Source organism: Sarcophilus harrisii, chromosome 2 (genome assembly GCF_902635505.1).
Source record: "Sarcophilus harrisii chromosome 2, mSarHar1.11, whole genome shotgun sequence".
NCBI classification, from domain to species: Eukaryota; Metazoa; Chordata; class Mammalia; order Dasyuromorphia; family Dasyuridae; genus Sarcophilus; species Sarcophilus harrisii.
The window spans coordinates 349,995,148-350,015,305 of record NC_045427.1 but is presented as its reverse complement, the minus strand read 5'-3'; the positions used below and the strand labels follow the sequence as shown (position 1 = coordinate 350,015,305).

At 34.2% G+C, this 20,158-nt stretch overlaps 1 protein-coding gene across 4 annotated transcripts in view; it reads left to right on the top strand.

Annotated features, from left to right (window-relative positions):
- Window positions 1-20,158, top strand: part of ACSL6 (acyl-CoA synthetase long chain family member 6) — a 140,409-nt gene that overhangs the window by 86,356 nt on the left and 33,895 nt on the right. For all 4 annotated transcript variants that reach the window (XM_012549761.3, XM_031953092.1, XM_031953094.1 and 1 more), the window contains exons 8-9: window positions 4,144-4,176; window positions 5,137-5,188. In XM_012549761.3, the coding sequence (XP_012405215.2) occupies window positions 4,144-4,176; window positions 5,137-5,188 (85 nt within the window). The remainder of the gene's footprint in view (window positions 1-4,143; window positions 4,177-5,136; window positions 5,189-20,158) is intronic.

The following is a 20,158-nucleotide window of genomic DNA, read 5'->3' as shown; positions in this document are numbered from 1 at the left end:
GTTAGTGTAAAGAGTCCAAGGTTCAAACTTAAGTCTTCTGGGAAGACTAGTGCTCTTTCCTTTTGTTGTTTAATTTTGTTCAGTTTTTCATGACCCTATAAGTCATAGCACACCAATATTGTGTCTGTGGAGTTTTCCTGGCAAAGATTCTGGAGTGGTTTTCCATTTCCTTTTCTAGTGGATTAAAGCAAATAGAGTGATTTGCATAGAGTCACACAGCTACTACATGTTTGAAGCTAGATTTGAACTCAGGTCTTCCTGACCCCAGACCCAGCACTCTCCCCACTGAACCATGTAGAGGCTCTTTTCCCTATGTCTTGCTAATTCTTAGCACAGTATCTGGTCCAGAAGGGATGCTTACCAAATCTTTGTTGATTTTTATTGAACCTGTTGTCAGGTTAAAGGTATGATTTAAGGTCATACAATATTTTCATACCCAGGTGTTCTGGCTTTCAGCCAATGCTTTTTGTCGCCATATAAAAGACCAGCTATATAGGGTCATGGTTTACATATATATTACATAGCTTGAAGCTGACTTTATAGGGTCATAGTTGTGGAGCTAGATAGCATGTCAGAGCTCATTTAATTCAACCCCTTCGTTTTCTAAATGAGGAAACAGATTCAGAGAGATTGGGATTTGAACCCAGGCCTTCTGATGCCCCAAATCACTGTTTTTGGTATAGCTACTGTACTGAGTTATCTCCCTCTTAGATATGTTATGATCTAAAGGTACTGATATGACTGTCAAGAAAATATTAAGCATGTTCCACTCACTAAGGAAAGCATCCAGGAGAAAGGACTTTGAAGACATTCATTTGAATGGAATGTACACATACATAATTGTTTTTGTTGTTGTCCAGGGACAACAATTGTCATCAGTAGCAGCTCAGCATAATAGAGGATTTATTTCTCTTGAGTTTGGTGTTACAAATGAAATGGTAGCAGAGATTAGAAGAAGCTCTCTAGGCATGAAGCCTGACCTCATTTTAGCACAATGGACAGTACCAGCTGAGTTAACAGCTGGTTAACAGCTGTTTAACAGCTGAGTTAACAGAGAATGTCAGTAACAGAATTATCTCTGGGTTTAAGGAACTGGTCTTTCTAGAAATGGCATCTCAGTAATGTAACTATCACACTTCCTCTTGAACCTTCAACCATCACTTAATAAGACATTATAGCATGCTCGCCAAAAATATTATTTTATGGAGCACTAACACAGGGTAAGCACTCACAAGGTGGTAAGAAAAAGCAATGTAAGGATATTCTCTTAAGAACATTAAAATTGATTGTATGATATGGGAGACACTGGCATAGAACAGGCTAGCATGGTCTGCACTCATCAGAGAAGGTGCTGTGTGCTATGAGCAAAGCAGAATTGAATTATCGCAGAGCAAACACTAGATGAACAAAGCTAGAGAGTCCACCCCACATGTTCATAGGGACTATTTGTGTCCAACCTGTGCCAGAGCATTCCAAGCTCATATGGCTCTAACTCAGCTCTGACAGTAATGTAATGCTGGTCCTCTTCAAGAATGAAGGACAAAAACCAATCAGCAATTTAGCTAGTAACCTGGGCCTATGTTTAGATATATATTATGGTGAATCCAAAGGATGGAGTGGCAATAGTCCATGTCCTTTATAGTCCTTTTGGACTATAAATAATAATATAGGCAATAAATAATATAGGCACATAGAGGTATTCAACTGTGGAATGTTTTTTTTTAATTATAGCTTTTTATTTACAAAACACATGCATGGGTAATTTTTCAGCATTGACAATTGCAAAACCTTTTGTTCCAACTTTTCCTCTCTTTCCCTCCACACCCTCCCCCAGATGGCAGGTGGAACAATACATGTTAAATATATTAAGGTATATGTTAAATACAATATATGTATACATGTCCATACAGTTATTTTGCTGCACAAGAAGAATTGGACTTTGAAATAATGTACAATTAACCTGTGAAGGAAATAAAAAATGCAAGCAGAGAAAAATAAAGGGATTGGGAATTCTATGTAATGGTTCTGAGTTCTTTCGCTGGGTGTAGCTGGTTCAGTTCATTACTGCTCCATTGGAACTGATTTGGTTCATCTCATTGCTGAAAATGGCCACATCCATCTGAATTGATCATCATATAGTATTGTTGTTGAAGTAGATGATGATCTCCTAGTCCTGCTCATTTCATTCAGCATCAGTTCGTGCAAGTCTCTCCAGGCCTTTCTGAAATCATCCTGCTGGTCATTTCTTACAGAACAATAATATTCCATAACTTTCATATACCACAATTTATTCAGCCATTCTCCAGTTGATGGGCATCCACTCAGTTTCCAGTTTCTGGCCACTACAAAGAAGGCTGCCACAAGGGGTGTTTTTTTTTTTTTATAATATTTTAAGTGGTCATGAAGAATGTAGGATTTGGACTCAGTTTCTGTCCCTGATTATTATAGCTACTCAATGCAAGAAAAAATGAGATATTGCGTAGGAGTGGTGACATATTCTGAAGTGTTGTTTTGTTTGGAGTTTTGTTTTGTTTTTTATAGTGAGTACTATCACAGCCTTGTGGATAGCTTTTAAATATCTAATACCCCAATGAATTCATTCTTTCACTCTCAACTCTTGTTTCTGAAGAGATAATACAGTAAAATTAGCATTCTCTACTACTTGTAGGGCCTTTGTCTCTATGATCAGACAACAACAAACACATTCAGTTGTGGCTTCTTGCTAATACCTTATTTTAAGCAAACTCAATATATTGAAATCCAGGCTTATATAAAATATCTTTTTTATTTATTTCAGCCCCTACCTGTGACTTCCTCAGTAGAAAGGATTTATAGTAAGGAAATTCCTTCCATTAAAGCCAAGTGGGAACTTGATGGAAACAATAACTTATTTAGTTTTTGAGAGTTGGCTGGGACATTGAAGGTTAAGTGATTTACTCATGGTCACACAGATAATATGTGTCAGAGACAGGACATGAATACAGATTTTGCTGATTTCAGAGACTGATTTCTATTCACTATGTTTTGCTTCTTACCAAAAGATAAATTAATGGAGGTAATGATTATATATTTTTAAAAAATAATTCTCTTCTTTATAGAAAGGATTCCATTCATGATTATGTTATGTAATGAATTTCTTCATGCATTTAAAATATAATGAAATAACATGTTACTACAGTGCTTTCATGTTTAAAAAACACTTATAATAACACTAGGAAGTAGGCACTATATGTCATTATCACCATCTTATAAGAGAGGAAACAGATTCCGAGATCTACAGTAATCTGCTCAAAATCACACAACTAATTGCTGAAGCTAGGATTTTAACATAGGCTTTCCTAATTCCTAATTTGCTGCCAAGTATACAACTTTTCTGGAAGGTGCCTATTGAGTCCAGTGAGAGTCTACATCTGTTTGCATGGGATATTATAAGCAAGCATATTATGGAAAGCCACAGAATCCCTATTGTCTGAAGGGTCATGGTTAAATGCTGTGTTTGACATACAAACTATTTTAGAAAGAAAATGAATGCATTTTATTAATCAGCTTTTACACATCTGCTTAATTGCTTGTTCTAAGTGTATGTTTGACTTAGTTCAACTTTTCCTTCCCCACACTAGTAAACACAGCCTATACAGACAATCCTCAAGTGGACAAAACACCCTGCAGGCTCACACAAAACATATAGTAACATGTGGGACTCTGGAGAAAAAAAGTTTTTACTCGTAAGGGCACCAGATACAATGAAAATATCAACAACTGTGGAAATTGCACCATTTCCCACTAGAATAAATTTGGCCAAAGGAATTAAACTCTTGAGAGTATAACTCAACCAGATTAAACAGGAATTAGGAAATGTCTAATAGAATAAATATACAGCACAATATAAAGAGTGTACATTTGTGGTTTTGTATTCCCATTTGAGTTTAACACTAGCAGTGAAGGCAGCATTTCTGACATATTTTTGATCTCAACTTCTCAAGGCCCCAAATTTCCCAAATACTGTCTTCTTAATTAATAGGAAAAAGTTTGAATAATTTGGGATGTTGAAATGAAATGAATGGACGTTATCTGAGTGAATTTCAGTGCTCTAATGATTCAAATGTATTTAAGAACTTTTAAAGCCACATTTCCTTTTTTCAGGATTGTGGACGAGAGAATCATCATCCTCCTGTGGTAAGTTAATAATCAGCAAAAGTGTTGATTATTTACTTTGTATTAGATGTAATGACAGAAATAAAAGGTTGATGCCCTCAAGTCAAATATGGATGAGGGGATTGTACAAAAACCCATGAAAAGTTTCTAGGCATACCATGTAATAAGTGATTCAAGTTTGATGAGTATAAACAGTAAATTCTCTAGGAAGTTAAAAGACAGAGAAAAATTGGGCTCTGAGAGTGATCAAGGAAAACTTCATGGAGATGGCAGAACTTTATCTGGTCCTAGGACTGGGTAACTAGAGAGACAAAAAGAGCATTCCAGATCATACTTTGTTTTTCATCATTTTTTCATGAGTGGTTTCATTCATTTGCTATGGTGATTCTGGGCCACAAATCACAGAATCATAGAAAAAGAGATTTGAGCTAAAATATAGTTCAGTGGTCATTTAGTCCAATCCTTTTATTTTATAGTAAGGCAACTGAGGTTAAAGAGTTTGCCCAAGATTAAACAGGTAGCAAGAATCTGTTTGTAGATCCCAGATACATAGATTTAGAATTGGAATAGCATCTATTCCAATCTCCTCATTCTACAGATGAAGGAACTAAGATCCAAAGAGCTGAAGTAACTTATTCAAGATCACAGGTAGTAGAGAAGTTGGGTCTGAATCCAGGTTCTCTGATTCAAATTATAACAATATTATCACTTATGCCATGGAAATAGCACTTCTTTTCTAAGTGCATAAAGGAGGTCAAATTTGGGGGCCAAGTCTGGGAGAAGAGAGGCAGTCACCAAGGAAAGAGCAATCAACAGTGAGTACTAAAACAAGAAAAGGGGAGAATCAGGGTCTTAGATCAACAAGGGACAAATATAAGAGACTAATAAGCAGAAAATTGGAATTGCATTTTCTCATAAATATGGAATAGGTACAGATGGACATTCGAGTAATTTCCTTTTTCTTACCTTGTCTCCTCTTAGCCTCCTCGGCCAGAAGACCTTTCAATCGTGTGTTTCACCAGTGGTACTACAGGTAACCATAGGGGTGCTAGACCACCATGTCCCTCTGCATTTGATTGAGCTTTCCTGATGGAAAGGAAATGTCAAAAGCTTTGTACTTGTTGAAATTGCATTTAGCAGGTTAATGTGCCATGAATGAGGTATAATTTAATCCTCTTAGAGAGAAGAACTTACTCAGAATTATATCAGGCCTTGCCCAGTAGGCTAATTCACTTTTGATTCCAGGATTTGGATTAGTAATGTTTGCATACACACACACATACATACATACATACATACATATATACTAAAAGAATTCGACAAGCAACTGAAAAAGAGAAACAACTTTCATTCCAGAAGGGAAAAAATATTTTCTGCTTACTTGCCATTTGATAGATTCTGTTACTGTATATTTCAGGAAAGCTCTTTCTGGATAACAGAATCAGTCTATTCCCACCAAATGACATATTCTAAATATGCTACATTATAGGATTGATTATTATGTTCATAGGCATTCCTAAAAGCCCACTTACCATCCAATATTCATAGATACCTGTAATTTAATTGATATAAGGATCTCCTGTGTGAGGAAATGCTCTCTGTGAATGCAGGAAAGATGCATTTCTTTACAATTATATTCTTAAAGAGTTGCCTTGAACAGAAAGGTTAATTGATTTACTTGTGTCATACAAATAGTATATGTGTATGAAGTGGGGTGGAAAAAAGGAGGGACAGAGGCATAGATTTGAACTGAGGTCTTTCTGGCTTCAAAACAGTGCATTTATAGAACAAAACTTAATGCCATTGTAATTATGGAACAATCATCCCATAGCTATTATTGAAGACTTTTTGTGAGTCTAGTACTAAACATGGCATTGTAGGAAGGTAGAAACATTAGATAGGTTCATGATAAGGGAATTTACAAATGAGTTGGGAAGACAGCAAACAAATGCACATTGAAAGCTAAATAACAGTTTGTTCTATGAACTATAGGTTTCTCCCATGCTATGGTAGGTCATGCAGGTAATAGTCAATTTAGATAAGACATGGTCCCTGTTCCCAGGGAGTTTGCACTCTAGTTGGGAGATAAGATATAACCTCAGGTAACTATAATACATAACTTTACACAAGTACTTTAGAGGTACAAAACAAAAGCATAAGGAGGCACCCTTTAGGATGCGCTTTAAAAGATAGATGAGACATCAACAAATGAGAAAAGAAAAGGGCAGAAGCTATCTGTTAGCAGTACAGAGAGTGAATGCTGAGGCAGAGCTGAGAAATGGGAGATCACCACAAGAACCCATTTTAGAGTTTTCTTGATAAAGATACTGCTGTTTTTTTCTCCAGCTCATTTTACAAATGAAAAAACTGAAGCAAACAGGGTTAAGTGACTTGCCCAGAGTCACACGGCTCCTAAGTGTCTGAGCCAGTCTTCCTGACTTCAGGTCCAGGACTGTATGCACTATGGCGCTACCTAGCTGCCCTGAAGGATGAATAGGATTCAGTTACATAGCGAGAAGACCAGGTGATAAGACTAGGTTATTTTAGGTAACATTTTTAGGCAACTTTTAGCTTAGGTACATTCATAAATATGAGTCAAGTTGAGCAAAACCTGAACCAAAGCTGTATTGGCCGAGTATTTGAGACAATCCTTTACTTCCTAATGAGCTTTTTGTATTTTGAATGGTAGGTAATGTTTCACTTGGACCTAGTTCCAGGAAGGCAATTTGGACAAATGGCTCATACACCTGTGAGCACATTCTTTGGGAGAGAGCACACTCTAACAGGGGTCTTCAAACTTTTTAAATAGGGGGCCAGTTCACTGTCCCTCAGACGGTTGGAGGGCCGGACTATAGTAAAAACAAAAACTTTGTTTTGTGGGCCTTTAAATAAAGAAACTTCATAGCCCTGGGTGAGGGGGATAAACGTCCTCAGCTGTCGCATCTGGCCTGCGGCCATAGTTTGAGGACCCCTGCAACACATGAAATAATGGCAGAGGAAAGCAAGACTATGTATAATTAAATATGGTGCAGATGATGGTCAAGAGAGGTAACAAGTGACAGATGAGTGAGTGGGCACAGGAACTGAATTTCATGGGGGAGGTTGGGACAGATAGACAGCAACAATATCATACTTTTGTACAATGATTTACAGCTTTTCCTAAAGCATTTCCACAGATCTATTACATAATGTCAGAAACGTCACTTCCCCTTCCTACAGCTATCCCCAATTGATAAGACGTAACTGACAGTCCTGTTTTTCCTATTAATTCCTCTAATACCTGAAAGGACTTGATTTTCAGGCATAAAAACATCTCTATTTCTTTTGAAAGATTTATCTCTTTGCAGAGTCTTGAATAATGGCATAAATAAGGCTAGCCTCCTCTGTTCTCATCCCTTAGGTAATGATACATCAATATTTCAAGGATCTGTGCTTACATTATTTTGCATTATGTGCCAGTGGTGATGTTTCTGTCTCTTCCAATGAGCTAATTAATTTACTGGCTCTACTGAATGTCAAATAGACCTGAGGCCCAGAAATTGACCCTTATTCTCCAGTATCTTACATTATAAAGCATAAACCTAAATTTTAGAGTGATTTTAGGAAGTTTTGTAGATAATTTAATATCTTAAAAACAAGACATAAGATTTTTATGGTGTTCTACCAAACTGAAAAGACTTCAAGTATAGATCTAGGGACAAATTATAGGTCTTACTGTCTGAGGACTAGCCAAGATAAATATAAGGAGAGGCACACCATCAGAAGCTTGGCTCCAAAGGATTAAAAGGGGTTTTTTGTCAGCTATTCATAGATATAGGAGGTTTGGCATGTATCCTCTAAGGGAGTACTCACACTGGCGAAATTAGAGATTCTTGAAATATTAAAGGAAGTAGTGACAGATCATGAGTCAAGAGATTGGATTCTGGTCCCAGCTCTACCCCTAACTAATTATGGCATATACTTCAAGGTCAAATGGATATTAAGGTAACATACACAATTATACTGAAACTCAGGGAGGCTGAATAATTTCTTCAAGGTCACAGGATGTAAGTGGGGGAGTCAAGATTCAAGTCCATGTCCTCTGACTCCAGCACCAGCGTTCTTCCTATTTTCCCATGCATCTCAACAAATCACAGAATCACAAAATCTCATAATTGACAGGGCTAGCAGAATCTTCTAGTCTAACCCACATATGAGTAAGAATTTGATAAGTGATCTTCTAGTCTTAGCTTGAAACCTTACTTTTATCAGAGAAACTTCCAAAATGTTTTCCCCCATTTACCTTTTTCCCTTTTAATTTTACCTAAATTGATTTTGCTTTTATATAAATTCTCCAGTAAGGGAGAATCCACTGCTTCTCAATGCTCCCACTTCACTTTTAGACAATTCTGAACGTTAAACAGTTTTTCCCCATATCTAACCTAAATTTGATTTTTCACAACTTTTTCCCCCTGCCAAATAGAAGTAATAAATATTACTTGCCTTTCCCTCCAAAACAGGGTTGATATAAAAATCAAATGAGATAGTAGATCTGAACATACTTTAGAAACTGCAAATATAAGATAGTATTCTTATTTTCAAAAACATATTTATGATGTGAATAAACTCTGAGAGTCTCTTATAAAAGATCTTTCTCCAATATAGTCATTTTTCTTTTTGGATCTATATTTATGGGAAAAATACTTTATTGTACTACTAATATTGATCATAATTTATATGCAAATGTGAATGCGACCAATCTCTCATTGAAAAAGAGATTTTTCTCTCTCAATGATGAGTTATTTAGTAAAAACAAAATACAACAACCTATTTCTAGATTCAGTTTCTTTTTTCAGTCAGTAAACCTCTGCTGTCTGTTTTTCCCATCTTCCTCCTGCCCAAATTGATTAAAAAAAAAAACCTTAGTACAATCATACATAGTCAAGTAAAACAAATTCTTGAATAGCCATATCCAAAAACATATATGTCCTTATCTATCTCTGAGTCTTTCAAAATTGTATTTATAGTGTGTTGTTGTTTAATTTTTTATCCTGGTTATCCTTTCACTTGCCATTAATTCCTAAAAATCTTTCCAGGTTTCTCTGAAATCATACCCTTCATTTCTTAGGGTATTCCAGATAGTATTCCATGTAGCACAATAGTATTTCATCACATTCATATACTCCAATTGATAAGCAAGGCCTCAGTTTCCACATCTTTGCCACAATAATGAGTCATTGTAAATACTGTTTTTCCAAGGGCCCTTTTCCTCTTTGGGATATAGCCTTAGTACTATTATCACTGCATCAGAAGTTGTGAATTTCTTCTGAGAACTACCTATTTATATCCTTTGACCATATCTCAATTAGGGACAGACGGAGAGAAAGACACAGAGACAGAGACAGAGGGACAGAAATCTAGACCCCTTTACTAGAGAAATTTGCTGCAAAGTTCTCTTCCTATTTACCTGTTTCTCTTCTAATTTTAAATAAATTGGTTTTGTATCTACACAAACTTTTTAATTTTAGGTAATAAAATTTGTCCATTTTGTGATCTTTTTTAGCTCTTATTTTATCGTGAATTCAAAACATCTGATAGAGTATTTCCTCTATCCTCTAATTTGTTTATGATGTCACCCTTTATGCCTAAGTCATGTATTCATTTGGAGCTGTAAAATGTTGGTCTATATGTAGTTCCTACCAGATTCTGTTCCCATTTTCCTACAGTTTTTAATCAAATAAAGAATGTTTACCTCAATATCAGTGATCTTTAGTATGATCAAACCCTAGGCTACTAAAATTCTTTGCTTTTGTATATGTTGTACTTAATCTATTCTGTGGCTCAACCTTTATTTCTTATTCAGTACCAGACTATTTTTAAGCATTTCTGCTTCGAAGTTTAGTTTGAGATCTGGTATTGTTATGCTCTTCCTTCCCACTTTTTCCATTATTTCTCTTGAGATTCTGAATCTTTATTCATCTAATCATTATCATTATCTTAATCTTTTATTCATCTAGAATTCTAGTCATTCTCATTTTTTCTGTCCCTTTAAAATAATCCCTTGGCAGTTTAATTAGTGTGACATAGATTAAGTTGATTTGGGTAATATCGTCATTTTATTATATTGCCCTGCCTACCCAGGAGCAATTAATATATTCTTAATATTCTATTTTTTTCCTAGTTACTTGTAAAAACAATTTTGGCATTCATTTTTTAAAAATTTTGATTTTTAAATTCTCTCCACCTTCTCTTTCTTCTCTTCTCATTGAGAAGACAAGCAATTTGATAGAGATTATACATGTCAAGTCATGTTAAACATTTCCATATTAGTCATATTATAAAAGAAAACATATACACCCCCCCAAAAAATAAAGTTTAAAAAAAAGTATAGTTCAATCTGCATTCAGATTCCATCAGTTCTTGCTCTAGAGGTAGATAACAATTTTTCATAAAAAATCCTTTGGAATTTTCTCAGTTCACTGTATTGTTGAGGATAGCTAAATCATTCACAATATTGCTGTTGCTGTGTATGTTTTTCCAGTTTTGCGCACTTCACTTTACATCAATAAATTTTCTCAGGTTTTTCTGAAATCATTATGCCTTTCATTTCTTATAGCACAATAGTATTCTATCACAATCATATACCACAATTTGTTCAATCATTCCCAATTAATGGGTATAGCCTCAATTTCCAAGTCTTTGCTACCACAAAAGAATGCTGCTATTTTGCATATATAAGGCCTCTTTCCTCTTTTTTCCTTTTTCTTCTGATCTCTTTGGGATACAGATCTAGTTGTGGTATTGCTGGATTAAAGAGTATACACAATTGTATAATCTTTTGGGTAAATTGACCTCTAGAATGGTAGAATCAGTTTATAACTCTATCGAATTTAGTGTCTCCATTTTCCTACATAATCCTCTGTCATTTCCCCTTTCTTTCATGTTAGCCAATCTGATAGGTATAAGGTAGTACCTTAGAGTTGTTTTAATTTGTATTTCTTTAATCAATAATAACAGAATATTTTTCATATGACTAGACAGCTTTGATTTCTTTGTCTGAAAACTATTTGTTCATATGTTTTAACCATCTACCTTTTGAGAAATGATTTGCATTCTTATAAATTTGACTTAGTTCTCTATATATTTGAGAAATGCGCACTTTATCAGAGAAACTTGCTGTAAATTTTTTTCAGTTATGATTTCTGTGTATTTCCTTCCATTTTATTTCCACCCTCTTTATCATTATCTCTCTTTCTTTTCACCCTATCTCTCCTCAAAATTATTTTGTTTCTGAGCACTGCCTCTTCCAATCTGCCCTTTCTTCTATCAGTTATTCCTTCTGTTACCCTCTTCCCCTCCTACTTTCCTGTAGGGTGAGATATATTTCTACACCCAACTGATTGTATATTTTATTCCCTCTTTGAGACAATTCCTCTTCCCTCACTTCCCTCCCAATTCAAGCCTCTTCTCTCATTTCCCTTCCACTGTAAAAGGTCTTTCATGCCTCTTTTATGTAAAGTAATTTACTCCATTACATATCTCCCTTTCCATTTCTCCCAGTGGATAGCTCTTTCTCACCCTTTAATTTTTCTTTTTTTTTTTTACATTTCCTTCCATCATAGTCAACTCACAACCATATCCTCTGTATATTTCTTTTAACTGCCCCAATAATAATTTGGGTATAATATTCCTGAGAATTTTCATTCCTTTTGGAATCTTTTTAAGAAGGTAACTGGGGAATTCAGCAATCACATTTTTATTATTATTTAGCCTTAAGTATTTTGTAGTTATATTAATTAATTCCTTTGCTTGGAAAGTAGACAACCAACTATTTTAAGCTTTCTATATTTATTTTAAATAGAATTTCTCTTCCTATAACTTCCTGTTGGATTTCATTTCTAGTACACAAAAAATCTAATATTTATATGGATTTGTTTTATATTTTGAAACTCTGCTGATGTTACTATTTCGATTATTTATTTAGTTTATACACTAGACTTCTCTAAGCTTCATATGATCTGCAAAAGGCAAAAATTTTGTTTATGCCCTCAACTTCTTCCTTATTGATCTAGCTAGGATTTTAGCACAATATTCAATAGTAATAGAGCTGATAATGGATATCCTTACTTTATCCCTGGCCTGAATAGAAAGGTCCCTATCATAAATAAGGCTGGCTCTTAGTTTTATATTCATAATTTCAAAATACAATGAGGCACCTTAGTTTGTTCAGAGACAACAAGGACACTCAAAACTAGTAAGGAACCTGTATTGTAATATTTTCTGAACTGAAACCATAGACCTGTAGAATTAGAGAAGCAGAGGCTGAGCAGACATAGCTATCAAATTGTGCATACCCTTTGCATGATCAGTGTCTCTATGGGGTCTGTATCCCAAAGAGATCAAAAAAAAAAAAAAAAGGACCCACATGTACAAAAAAATGTTTGTAGCAGCCCTTTTTGCAGTGGCAAGAAACTGGAAACTGAGTGGATGCCCGATAGTTGGGGAATGGCTGAATAAAGTTATGGTATATGAATGTTATGGAATATTATTGTTCTATAAGAAAGGATCAACAGGGTGATTTCAGAAAGGCCTGGAGAGACTTGCATGAAATGATGCTAAGTGAAATGAGTAGAACCAAGAGAACATTGTTCAAATCAACACCAAGATTATATGATCATCAACTGTGATGAATTTGGTTCTTTTCAACCTTGAAGTCATTCAGGGCAATTCCAGTGGACTTGTAATGGAGAGAGCCATCTGTATCCAGAGAGAGGACTACAGGGACTGAATGTGGATCACAACATAGCATTTTCACCTTTGTTGTTGTTGCTTGCTTGCTTGTCTTTTTTCTTTCTCATTTTTTCTCCTTTTGATGGGATTTTTCTTGTGCAGCATGATAAATATGGAAATAGGTTTAAAAGAATTGTATGTGTTTACCCTATACTGGATTATTTGCTATATAGGGAAGAGGAGAGATGAGGAAGGAAGGAAAAAAAATTTGGAATACAAAGTTTTGCAAGGGTGAATGCTGAAAACTATCTTTGCGTATATTTTGAAAAAATAAAAATATATTATTACAAAAAATAGTCACCTCAGCATATCTGATTCAGGGATATTCTAAATTATCTCTGACATTAAAAACAAAGACAGTTAAACCCATACCTATATATTACTGAGGCTGCGGCAGAAGTGTTGGGACATGGTCCCACCTCTTTTTGGCTCCATTCATTCAACAAATGCTTGAAATGCAAGAAGCAATATGGATAAGTGAATAGAAAACCAACATCAGAGTCAATAGATCTGGGTTCAATTCTCAGTTCTTACACTTAACCTCTCAATAGTATTTAATGGTGATCTTCAATGGAGCCTCCTTATCTCATATTCTCTACACTGATGAATTTGTAGATCAACCAAAAAAAGAAAAAGTGAAAGGAACTGTATAGGTGATGATAATGCAATATATATATATATATGTATATATATATATATATGTATATATATATATATACATATATATATATATATATTTAAAGAAACCACAAAGTAATTTCTGAAGGGAGAGAGCACTAAAAAGAAAGGGAATCAGAGACAAAAATTTCACAAACAAGATGACTCCTAGAAAAAAAAATATTAAATATTTACTATATTTCAGGCATGGTGTTAAGCATTAGGGATACTAATATAGGCAAGTAAGATAGTTCATTCCCTCACAACACATATAAGACATCAGACATTGGCAGCAGGGAGAAGGAGGTAGAGAAGTGCAGCAATAAGATCATAACAGCTTATTTTAGAGATGTCTGGAAAGTGATGTTTAGGATAAGGTAAATTTAAAAAAAGAGAGCTAATCTGTCAGACCCCAGAGCCTTAGGGAGAGAACAGTAAGAAGGGGACAAGGTTTAGATGACATGACTTGGAAAGTTCACCAATAAGTGCCACAGGAAACTTAAGTATTCTAAGACATGAAAGTGGGAGAGAACTGTATTCTTTTTCTAGGACAGAAAGCATTTTTTAAAAATTCCTAATAAAATAAAGAATTGCTACAAATAAATTTCATCCTTTGCTTAGTGAATGAGTTTCTACCCTCAAAAACAGATTTTTCCTGGTAAAACGCAACATAAATTAGAGAATAAGACAACCAGTTAATTATTGGGAATTGTATTCTATGAGTTTGAATAATGAATAGTGTGTAGCACTTGGGGACAGAAAGACTCAAATTCTCTCTCAAATACCTGTGACTAGGCAAGAAACTTAACCTTTTTGTAAGAACAGCTACCTCACAGGGTTGTTGTGAGTTAACATACTCACAAAGTTAAGCACTTTGCAAACCTTAAAATACTATATAAAGGATAGTTATGCTGATTATTATTATGTCATTAGGACATCAAAGATAAAATATACACACATTTACTTAGAGATTTAAAAAAAAGAAAACTTGATTTAAATTCTATTTCAACCTCTAATCTTTGAGCTATCTATTTAGCTCATCCTTTTCAGTGCATCTAAATAAATTGACCTTGCTAAACTTAACCAGGCATGGCAATATACCTTTCCTCCTAGTAGATTATCTCCTAAGGTTTTCATGAATATGGAATGAGAAAACTCAGAGATATTATCATCTGGATCCTGGAAGGAATCCTTTCATCCAAGTTGCTGAATCTCCCCTTGATAGTAGAGATGAGGTAAGTGAATTTCTTATTAAGCCAATGCAATGGCTTGTTCTGGTGATGTCCTCAAGATTACTGATTGTTGATCAAGAAACAATAAATCAGTGTATTAGTGTATTAAAAATTAGTGTATTTAAATAATAAATTAGTGTATTTATTAGTAATTTTAAAAATTCAGTGTATTTGAAGCTAATTGATAGTGTGCCACCCTCTAAAACGTCAAATTTATAAGTTCATAGACCTTTTAAGGAATTATCTACTATGGACTTCTTTTTCTATATCTGTATTTGAATTTTAAAGCTCTACATATACACAAATCTGTTTAGAGAGAGATAGAAACAGAATTTAGATTTTTAAAAAGAGTTATCTTCAAAATAACCACCAGGATCAAGTATGATAATACAACTGGAAGTATGATAATACAACTGGAAGGGACACTGGAGATCATCTAACCCAACTCTCTTGTTTACAGATAAGAAAATTAAGGCCCCCAAAATACCTTTCCTTATCCAAGATCTAAACAGTAGAAAGTATCTAGTTACTTTATAATTAACTATTTTAACACAACCTTTTAAGGGAAATTGCTTTCTTGTTACATATTTAGATTTAGAAGAATGAAGAAATTATGTACATAATATTCTTTAATCAATTCTTAATTTTAGGCTCTACATTTTCTTCAATTTTGTCCTTGCTCTGAATTGTATTCAGAAAACACTTATTGAATTGAATTTGAAGGACAAATACAAATTAAAAAGGCTCAGTAAAATGCATTATGCATTTAGCACAGAAAAGAACCTTAGAGGTCATCCACTTGAACATCTTCATTTCACAACTGAGCAAAGAGGGTCAATGACCTACTTAAAGATAATAAAGGGAAGAGCTGAGATTTGAACGTGGGTCCTATGATTCCAGTTGCAATACTTTTCCTATGTACAACACAGCCTCACAAGTTAAAACCAACCAGCCTTATGGTAGTATTATATATGATCAAGAATGATCTATTTGAGTGAAAATATAGACATAATAATCATCATTAAGGTGTAGTATGGTTCAGTGAGAAGGTATAGAGGATAGAGTACTAGAACTGGAGTGAGGAAGCTCCAAGTTCAAATCCTACCTCTCATGTTACCTAATTCTGTGACCCTAGGTAAGCTCCTTCACCTCTGTTTGCCTCAGTTTCCTCATCTGTAAAATGGGATTAATAATAGCATTTAACCTCCCAGATTTGTTATGAGGATCAAACAAAGTAATAATGGCAAAAAAAAATTAATAACACTTAGCACAATGCCTGGTATATAATTAGTGTTATGTAAATGTTAACTATTGTTATTACTAATATTAGAGATAATTAAATGCATATCTATCTATGGTCAAGTCCTTAGAACTCAGCTACATAGGTTTTGGCTTAAACCATCCAGATAACTAGCAGTGTGAATAAGTATATTCATATCCACCACATAGGAGTATATATATGTATATATATGTCCAGACCCAAAACACTACCAGCCTGTCAAAAATAAGATATTCTTCATAAAATAGAATTGTTTGGGCAGAGAACTCACCTTTACAGGTTTTGGTCATGGATAATTTGGTCCCTATTATGAAATTAAGCCTGTCCAAAGGAGAGATTTCACTTTTGATATAAAATTGATCAATTCGGAGCTAAAGGAAATGATGTGTAACTGTTATCAAAATTCTGATTTCTGAAGGAGAATGTATTTTAAATTAAAAACAATTTTAAGTTGAAGAGTTAATGAAAATTAGTGGGAGAACTCGGGAACCTAAAATTTTTTTTGGAGAATTTCCATTTTACCTCCTTGTAAACAGCAAACATTTTTAAAGATATAAATTTACTGATTTTTGTGGTTAACAGAGGGAAGATAATGGCTGATGAAGAAGAAAGAAAACTCACATCAGAAATTAACAAATACTTTCCACTTTGTGAGGCTTTGTGAAAATGTGACTTTGTTCTGGCCAAGTCCTGAAGATTGGATCATGGTCCACAAAAGGAAAGGCCACATATATGTCAGTTGCTTCATAGAATGTTCTGCAAAGTGGTGATGAGATGAAAGAATAATTGACAGGTGGTGAAAAGATGACAGGATGTTCATTACAGAAGAAAGGTTATGACTAATGAAGACAATTTGGTGAATTCCTATTTATGAATCATAGGTGGAAAACAAGCCATTTAACATTTTCTGAAATTATGATTAATCTGACTTTTTAAAAATGCATTTTCATTGATATCTTTAATTTTTATGTTTTATTAAAAATCCTTTTAAAAAAACCTGCATCTTTCCCCATCACTCAACCTCACACCCCGCTATTGACAAGAACCATTCCTTAAAAGAAAGAATTTTTACCTGATTTCTTCTTATGGCTTACTGGTATTGAACTAGAAAATATCAGAAGATTTTGAAGATGATAAAGAAGATATAAAAACTCATTTTCATATAGATTCTGATGATTTTAAACTACATTAGCTATTGATCTTTCCCCCCTAATGATTAATTGGTAGAGAGTCTGCCTATCTAATGATTGATAGAGAGTCTGCCTATCTACTAAAAGAAATGTAGTCAAGTCATACTATACAAGAAAACATCGTGAATTAATCTTAACTGGACAAATGTAATAATCATTACTTTGTTGTGGAATTAACAGGATAACTCAGAGCTTCAAAATATGGTTGTGAAATTTCTATTGAAAATAATATACAGTCCCTCTTTGAGATTCTCCTGTCAAGAATCCAGCAGGATTTTAAGCTCAATTTTCCAGAAGACCCCTTTTTCACCGAAGCCCATGTTTCACCCCCAGAGTTTTGAGTGAGTTCTTTGAAAATATCCAGAATGTAATATTCTAGCAACCATGAATGAAAACTAACAAACAGAAAGCATTTGGCCATACTCTCAGCTGAGGAAACTTTCAATCAAAGACTTTTGTAAGCAAATTTCTGAAAACATGGTTTATTTAACTCAGATTTGAGAAAGATTGTTTCTGAAGAGAGGACAGTCTTATTTCTCCTTGATACAGCTTTGAAAGAGATGACATGTATAAAGTTCCTTCTTAAAGGGAAATTATTTCCATAATGGAAATCATTCATAAAATATTATAATGTTGAAGATTATGATGTACCATTTCATCAGAAGTTTACTATTCTGGTTTAAATAACTTATGTATGTGCTCATAGCACACATTAAAGATTTTTTTAGTTTTTTTTAATAAGTTTGTATCCTTTCTCCATCTCCTCCAGAATATTATCCTATAAAACAAATAGTAATTTTAAGAAAAAAGAAGAGGAAAAATCAGTATTATTGATCTATATAAAAAAAAATGTCTGAAAATATGTGCAATGTGAAACACTTGTGGAATTCCTGACATTGCAAAGGCTTGAGTTGGGAGTATCTCTGTTTTTTCTTTCAAAGCATGCTTGTAGTTTAGTGTTTCACAACATTCACTTTTGATTATGTATATATGGTTGTTCTTTCAATTTACATTGTTGTAGCCATTGTTGTTCTTTGCATCAGTTCAGGTAGAACTGTTCAAGCTTCTCTGTATTCATCAAGTTCATTATTTCTTTCAACACGGTAATATATTATATTCATGTACCACAATTTGCTTAACCACAAAGTTCTATATATCACAAATCTGCAGTTGAAACTTGTCTCTTAAATGCAAAGGTAATACTATAGGCAGTGACCATTAATTGTAGGGGAGGCTAAGTGGCCAGCCTATAATATGGTATATGAAAAGATGGCTCATATCAATGACTCTATACCTGTTTTGTCCTTCTGTCTAGAACTTCCTTAGTGATGCACTGGGGATTTTCAGTGCATTTCATTTGTTCCATGACAAGCACTCTTTCTATGTGAATCTTGAAACCATTGCATTCCTACTGTTCACTAATGGGAATTAGAGGACAGAACTAAGAACAAATGGCAGAAATTAACTAAGCCAAGCAAGAAGTGTAAACAACTCAGAATACAATTCCTACTCAGAGCCTTTTCATTTTGCAGTGATACCTGCCAAAGCTTGTGCTCTACTGGGAAGTCTAATTTTTGTTTCCAGTGCTACAGTAAAATATCAAGAGTGGGATTAAAGTGGAGGAGTAATAATATTACTCATGTTTTTAATAATGCCTTAAGGTTTTTTGTAAACAAAACACCTTCAGAACACCTAATAAGGTAGTTAATATAAGCATTATTATTCTGACTTTGGGGTAAGGATACAGATGAAGCTCAGAGAACAGGCAATATTGCAGTATCTTCTTGCACATCAGTATGGATTGATATGAATAGTAGTACTTATATTGATGAGATTATCTAAACAATGCACTAAAATGACATAGGCACTGCCTACTATAATATAGATCACAACCAACTCATTCTATGCTATTCTTATCTATGTTTCTCTTTCTCTTCTCTTCTCTAAAAAAATCCTGCAAAGAAATCAATCTAATATGCTGAAATCCTTTCTCAAGATATTTTAAGTTAAAGTGAAAGTACTATCATCATCCACAGCTCTTCTGAAGGACCTATGATGAAAAATCCTATCCACACCCAAAGAAAAACTGATCATGCCTGAATACAGATTGAATCATAATCTATTCCTCTCTTTTTTTAAGTTTATTTTTCTTGAGGATTTTTTTATTAGAGTGGTATATCTATGTTTTATTTTACAACATGACTTTTATGGGAAAAAATGAAGCTTTATTAATCAAAAAAAAAGTTAAAGTACTATTGCAGTCATTGACCTATCTGGAATCTCCCACTCCATGATGAACCCAACTCCCTTTTTTGACTATGTATACTTCTTCTATGATCATTTTTATATAATTTCTTTTCAATTTAGAAAGTACTCATCTTTTGCCTTATACTAATAATCCCAGTATCCCTAAAGTTTTCCCAGATGCATGGTCTATTGAGTCCCTGAGTGTTGAAGCCTGTGATTTTTATAGTGAGGAGTGCAAAGAATATTGCCTAGTTTGAGCCAGAAATATCACATCCTATATCCTTGGTTCACAATTTGCAGGGGATGCCACTAGATCTTGACTGCAGTGTAAGTCATATATGATTTAACACAATTCTGTCCACACATGTCTGAATGCCCTAAAAGGACTACACGGTCTTAAATATCTTCAGGTAACATGTTGTGCTTGATATATGGGGCAGAGGTATATTTACTAATGTCTCCTTATGATAATTCCAATGAAAATAATGACAGTTCACTCACAAAGCACTTTCTAAATTATCAAATTTTTTGGTTCCAAGTGCAGTGCTTTTTATGCAATGCCATTCTTTAGAAAGAACCACATTAGGAACATTATATATATTCAGATTATTTAGACCTATATAGCTCAA